This window comes from Zea mays, chromosome 5 (assembly GCF_902167145.1).
Source record: "Zea mays cultivar B73 chromosome 5, Zm-B73-REFERENCE-NAM-5.0, whole genome shotgun sequence".
NCBI lineage: Eukaryota > Viridiplantae > Streptophyta > Magnoliopsida > Poales > Poaceae > Zea > Zea mays.
This window is the reverse complement of record NC_050100.1, coordinates 11,997,537-12,004,277: the sequence shown is the minus strand read 5'-3', so window position 1 is coordinate 12,004,277 and position 6,741 is coordinate 11,997,537. Positions and strand designations below refer to the sequence as shown.

At 46.0% G+C, this 6,741-nt stretch overlaps 2 protein-coding genes across 2 annotated transcripts; one reads left to right on the top strand and one right to left on the bottom strand.

The window, feature by feature from the left end:
* The first annotated feature begins 1,221 nt into the window (after positions 1–1,221).
* LOC100276543 (uncharacterized) lies at positions 1,222–4,978 on the top strand. Its single transcript, NM_001150306.2, has 6 exons — positions 1,222–1,803; positions 2,397–2,514; positions 2,616–2,947; positions 4,017–4,133; positions 4,219–4,317; positions 4,393–4,978. The coding sequence occupies exons 1-6, from the start codon at positions 1,322–1,324 to the stop codon at positions 4,793–4,795; spliced, it is 1,551 nt and encodes a 516-aa protein (NP_001143778.1). The 5' UTR covers positions 1,222–1,321; the 3' UTR covers positions 4,796–4,978.
* A 976-nt stretch (positions 4,979–5,954) lies between these two features.
* Positions 5,955–6,741, bottom strand: LOC100280893 (chemocyanin). Its single transcript, NM_001153813.1, has 2 exons — positions 6,500–6,741; positions 5,955–6,392 (listed from the first exon to the last, which is right to left on the bottom strand). The coding sequence occupies exons 1-2, from the start codon at positions 6,696–6,698 to the stop codon at positions 6,193–6,195; spliced, it is 399 nt and encodes a 132-aa protein (NP_001147285.1). The 5' UTR covers positions 6,699–6,741; the 3' UTR covers positions 5,955–6,192.

The following is a 6,741-nucleotide window of genomic DNA, read 5'->3' as shown; positions in this document are numbered from 1 at the left end:
TTTGCTTTAATAAGAAAGGACACGCCTTAGTTACAATTTAAGCTGGGATGGAATCTTCGTTGGAAATTTATCTCCATGGAAAAAGGATATAGAAGAAATGTTCTCAAATCCCCTTCGGGATTGGAGGGGATTGAGGTGTGTTGACGCCTTTTTCAGGCGCCAAATACTGCATGAGAACCGGCGGCGGTGCCCTCTGCAGAGGCGCGGACGGTCCGCGACCTGGTACAGGGGCTGGCGTTCCCTGCCTGACGGCCGGACGGTCCACGCGTGCGCAGGGGCGGCGAAGGTCACCGGCGGCGCCTGTATCTCGCTCTCGGGAGGGACCCCGTCGGGGAGGAGAGATCCTAAAGGTTGTCTAGGCTCGGTAGGCCGACCTAGACTCCTCTAATCGATGTAGAGTCGAAGAGAGAATTTGGGAATTAGAATACTAAACTAGGGCTAAACTAGAACTACCCCTAATGTGTAAGGTAAAAACGAGAAATAGACTTGATTTGATCGATTGTTGGGGGTTCAATCGGCCGTAGCCCTTTATCTATATAAAAGGGAGGTCTGGATCCACTTCGAACTGATTTCCGAGTCAATCCCATAGTTTTAGGTAACAAATCCTGTGAGAATCTAGAAACCCTAACTGTCTCTGCGCACGCGCGGACCGTCCGCGCCACCACCGCGGACAGTCCGGACCGCGGACCGTCCGACGTTAGGGCATGTACAGTGGAGAGACACCAAAACGGTTCTCCAAGCACAGGAGACAACTAAGAGACTCTATTGTACAATGGAGTGTCTATAAACGTAGTCTATTAATAAATACAGAATTAAATGTATTTGTATAGCATCAGATCGATAGAACAGACGACAAATTCGTACAGTGGGAAGTGAGGCGTCTGTTGCTACTTGGTTTACGAGCCAGAGGCGTCTCTTCACGGAGAGACGACTCTAAGATTTTTTTGCAAATAACCCCCTTAAATACCTTAAGAGACTCCACATTAAACACCACTGTACATGCCCTTAAGGCCGGACCGTCCGCGAGTCCTTTTTTGGCTGGCCGAACCGTCCGCGAAGCCTATTTTTGGCTTCCAACAAGGTGAAAATGAACTAATTTTTTCTCCAATTTCTTTCAATCCTTAGAGAGATTTAAATTTCCAAACTAGCCCTCATGAGGCTATGTGTGGATTCCAGTGGATTTTTTTTTCGTCCGGACGGAAATGACGAGCTATTGCTAACGAGGAATTCTTCGTTGCCATGCGTACAAAGAACCCTTAAACCCTAATCCTCCCCCGCTACACGTTCGCTTGATCTTTACGGCCGCCGCTACTCGTTCGCCATGGCTGCCTGCTCCTCCAGGCTCCTATACCTCACTCTGAGCTCCTCTTTCCTCCGCTCCTGCCGCCTCGCGTCCAGCTCCCTACTTCCCACCGCCTCCCGCTGCCACCCGGGGTCGCTCCACTCCCTCCGCTTCTGCTCTGCTGTCCCCGAGTTTGTCGATGTCGCCGCCGACCCTGCCGAGGCGGCTGTATCCTCCGGACACCCGTGGCCGGAGTGGGGCAACTTCCTTGATAAGCTGCGGGCCAAGGGGTACTTCGAGCAAGGTTTGCCCTCCAGCGTGAGTTCTGGCGAGGGAGCCGCCGGAGATGGGGATCCAGCAACTGCATCTGAGAACGCAGCAACGGCTGCTTCCGGTAATACGGTGGTGGATGCGGAGGATAGCGCGGTGACCTCGGAAGATATCTATCATTTTCTCAAGGACGAGAACAGGGTGAAGAATGCGTGCCTCAAATTTGGGCGAGACCGCTTCGATCTCCTCAGGTGGAAGAAACCTTGCGACTCTTTTCCTCTTTCCCTCTATAGAGGAATCAAATTTCTCGGTCGCGTACTTTATTATGTAATATTTAGGATACATGGATCTCGGATTTCAGTTTTTCGGATGCTGCACGAATAATCATGCCACTTATTTAGTGGAGATGCAGCCGCAAATTGCTAACTAGGCCTTTTGGTGTTCTCATGAAACAGGATCCTGAGTGTGATAGCCAATAATTATCCACTTGCATGCCTTCCATTATATCAACGCTTCCTTCATTTTTTACTCAGTCGACTGAAGGATATCTACTAAATTTCTGTCCTACATATACTCATGTTTGGTAGAACGCTCAATAACTATGTTAGTTGAATTATGCCCCCACCCCACCTTTTTTTTCATAACTGCCAACTGCTGATTGACATGGAATTGAAAGTTACCCATATAAACTGTAACATTGTTTAAAATATCAACATTTGGGTCATGGTTGTCTTTAGTGCTTGTGTCATGAACTGGGTTTTCATGCCCATGACCTGGCACGGCAGCAAGCATTGTATATCTTCTGGCTAAACTGGATCTTTATTTGAGTGCTTCACCGCTGCAGCTTGCTTCCCAAGCAGGATATTCAAGCTATTGTTATGTCTGGCTGTCCTAATAACAATCGGAAGCCCGTCTATTCTGCAAAAAGGTTGAGAGAGTACGTGCAGGTCAAAGAAGAAGATGTAAGCTTAGCTGTCATTTCTAAATATATAATAGCTTTCCTATTTTACTTTATAATTTAACTACAGAATAATAATATCACTGTATTGTGCCCTAATACCAGGCATGCAGCATTTGCAAATTTAAGGCATCTTGTGATAGAGCTTATGTCACTCCAAAGGGTGAGGTTGAAGTTAGGACTGTTGATGTTGTTCGTATACTGTTAAGTTATGCAATGGATAAAAACCATTCAGGAGATAACTCTGTTATCGAAGAAAGTGTGCAAGAATCTGCAAAAAAGCTTCTCTCAAAGCTTACTGAATTTAGTGACACAACAATCGATCCATCTCTTCCGAAACCTGCATTTCAAGTTGCTAGGAAGGCTCAGGGCTCAGTGGGGAAGGGGAGAGAAACGACTGCAGTTGAAATGAAGAAGGGTGACTGGTTGTGCACTAAGTAAGTTCTTTATGTTATGCAAGTTGAGTCTTATGACACATTCATGGGAGGGAAGGAATGATGGTTTATGTTTATGATGTTGTTTATGATTTCTCTCGGCTTATGGAAAGTAAAAGCTAGCGACAATAAAAAAACTCGACCGGTAGGGAAAAGACCCGCCCCCTCAATCGGAGCCCCCTTCGAGAAAGGTCATGAAAACTGCTCCGTCCCCCGTGGGCATGAGTTATTTCTGCATGGATTTGAATCCGCTGTTGAGCTGTTATTGTACACTATGTATTTGCAACATATAGAAGATCATGACATTTTACTTCACCACGACATAGGCCATATTTATAGCCATCATTTGTAATAATGCTTTGGATTGTTGATAACTTGATATCCATAGCTCCATAAGGAAGTGTTGACCTTTTTAATGGTTGTGGCCAATCGAATCAAGATTGATTCTAAAGCTCTGCAGGACACAGTTTTTTTAGCATTCTCATCGAACTTTTCTGTTGGTTCCTATATACTTTCCTTTTACTTTTGAGAAAAAGGAGAGCGTACCTTCTGTGTCAGATTTTTCACAGCTGAAATGCACCCTAACAAATTGACGCATTGGAACTTTTCATCAACAACACAAGCTGTTTCCATGTCATCTTATATAATTTCAATACTGAAGCATTCTTGCATAGCATTGTTAGGTATTATACTGAACTTCACACTTTCACTCAATTATATTTTCTTGTAAGGTTACAGTATATGTTTATAGGTTTGAACCAAGTTTCATCCGTGTTGGAAGTATGTGTACAACCGTGTCTAGTATTTAGAGAATTTTCGACCTAATGTCCATAGATGATGCAAAAATCTTAGATGGTGAAGTACATAACCAAAACTGTTTCAAGTCAACTTAAAATCCATGGGCGATATCTTGATGTGTAAATCCTCATTGTAGATGATGACAGTATCCTCAAAACCAATATTTATGATACTTCTTTGTATGATCATTCTACACTTTTTCTTAATACTATCATACCAAGGTAGTGCCATTTTGTGTGCTATTATGTTCTAAAACTCCCCTCATCTTTTGCAGCTGTAACTTCTTAAATTTTGCTCGCAATCGTCACTGTCTCGAATGCAAAGCAGATGGACCAAAGAAGATAGAAGCGGCCGTGGATGCAATGAAAATGGGCGATTGGATCTGCACACAGTAACTTGCACCTTACATTATACCATTCTTTTTCCATTTCTTTCCAGCACCGTTTGATTTGCATCACCCTGTCTGTGCCTTCTAGGTGTCAGTTTATGAACTTCTCTCGCAACAAGATATGTTTTAAATGTGAAGAACCTCACCCGAAGAGGCAACTCAATCCTGGAGAGTGGGAGTGCCCCTCGTATGTGGCAATTTAATCTTCTATGCTACCTTCTCAAGTCTTCACATGCTAATCAGACACTGCCTCCCTTTACAGATGCGACTTTGTTAACTTCCGACGCAACGCTATCTGCAAGAAGTGCAATCAGGACCGCCCCGAGGATGATACCCGAGATAGTCAGCGGGGACTGAGAAAAACCAGAGGGGCTGGCAAGTTTAGAAGATTCGACTATATTGATCAGAAGAGCGATGACGATGATGACAATGCCTGGTTCCAGAAGCGTGGGGCAAGCATGAGGTCGAAACCGGACCAGAGAACCACCACTGCCAAGAGCAGAGGCTCTGACGGTCTGGATGATATTCTTGTTACCACCAAGCGTAGAAGCACCAAGCAAGACGAGGACGACGAGGTCTTGCCGTACGAGGGTGCGCGCAAGCATGTTGTGAGCAGAAGGGCAACGCCTTCCCAGAGGAGGTTCACGGCTGCCCGTAACCAGTAATAATACCCGAGCTTGGAGCTTTGATGACTCCGTTCTGTGAACAAATTTCACAGCGTCGCTCGCTCTGCTGCTGTGATGCAGACGAATAGATGATGGACATAACACATAAGCGTGTTCGATCTGTAGTGTTATTATACAAATTATTAGGGAACACACATTGATAAAGCTGGTCCTTTACGATGATTTTTTTGTTGTCACTTATGTAATGACGAGTTATGGCGCTTGCCCTTTGGCCAGTTGGCGGAGCTGAAGTTCCACCGACCGTGTACACCGTCGACCCGGCGAGCTCGCCGTGGAGGAGCATGCTGATAGGCACAAGGACGAACCGAAACGGATGGGAAAATCCCTTTCCGTTTTCGCATTTTTTTTCACTGGTAACGGATTTGAAATAGTCGGGAATGAAGTAGGATAAACAGGTGTATGAAAAACGAACGAGAACGAAAATATTAAGTTTAATATTAATAGATAACTAGTACGTGATTGACTGGGAGGATAACACTACGAAACAATTAAGTATAAAAGAGCAATGTTTTATTGTTGTTAGTTTGCTAGTGGCGTGTATAAAGCTATGGTCAATGTTATTTGAGCCTTTTGGCTACTTTTCATTGAAGACGTCCAATGGCTAGAATGATTTCTTGTGCTATAATTTATCACATAAGGATATACGGCTTTAGCTAATACACTAATATATATTGGGTCCATCCCGCATTTTTTTTAAATGTGGAATAAATAGGGTTTTTTAAATGTGGAATAAATAGGGTTCAACTCGGATAAAACAGGATCCCACAAGAAACATGATTCAGGGGATGGAATCTTTAGAGGATAGAGAAAAAATTAGGTATATAGGGATGACGTAGAGGGAACCGTTATGGATAGTCTGAGGTTGTGTTTACAATTCAACGTCATCCTCGCACCCAACATTGGAATCGTAATTTTTTATTTTTGTTTTGTAGAGCTTAAACAAGCACCACTTAGATCTTGTTCTAAACCTCTAAATTTAATAGTTAGACACTAAATTTAGCTGAGAATTTTAGAATGACTGAATGGGTCAGTCGTTGGACTAGCTAATTATTAATTATACTTCTCAACCTAACTTACAACTTATTAGCCATTAGCTCTCTATAGGTTTGGAATAGGGCGACGTATATATAACATCGAGTGAACACACAAACCGTATACCTTTATTGGTAGCAAGTACATCACTCGATCTGACCCTTCTTTATAGTGCCAGTCGCCAAACACCACCAAACAACTACTAACACGCCGCGCAGGTTATGAAGTACGGGACGACAGACGATATTATTGAACAACAAGGGCAGCACCGTCTAATTAGCTACGTGCTTTACTACTCCGTGAGCGCGGCGCTCTCCGCCGGCTGATTGGCCGCCCTGCAGTGCCTAGGCGGCGGTGACGGCGACCTTCATGCCGGCCTGGCAGTGGCCTGGGAAGCTGCAGATGAAGTAGTTGGCGCCGCGCCTCAGCGTGACGCGGTCGTTCCCGGTGGCGAGCGCCCTGGCGCCCTCGGGCGCGCTGCACGAGCTGTACCCCGCCGCGCTCACGGGCACCACGTTGTGCGCCCTGGCGTCGTACCTGAACACTGCATGAAGCCATGAACGCGCGCGCGCGTGCACACCATCAGAGGGTCAGATTAAGCTGGGCTACGTACGCAGCCATCCATGGAAAATGGGATGCATCACTGGTCACCGAGGACGTCGCCGGCGCGGAAACGCTTGCCGTTGGGCCAGCTGGCGGTGTTGAAGCTCCACCCGCCGCGGTCGCCGACCGTGTACACCGCCGACTCGGCGAACTCGCCGCGGAGGAGCGCGCACAGGAGGACCAGCGCCAGCGCGGCGGCGCTGCTGCCACTGCCAGTGCCACGAGCACTGCCCCTTACCTGAGCCATGGCGGCGCTCTAGCAGTGAGGCTATAGCTAAACTCTAGAAGTG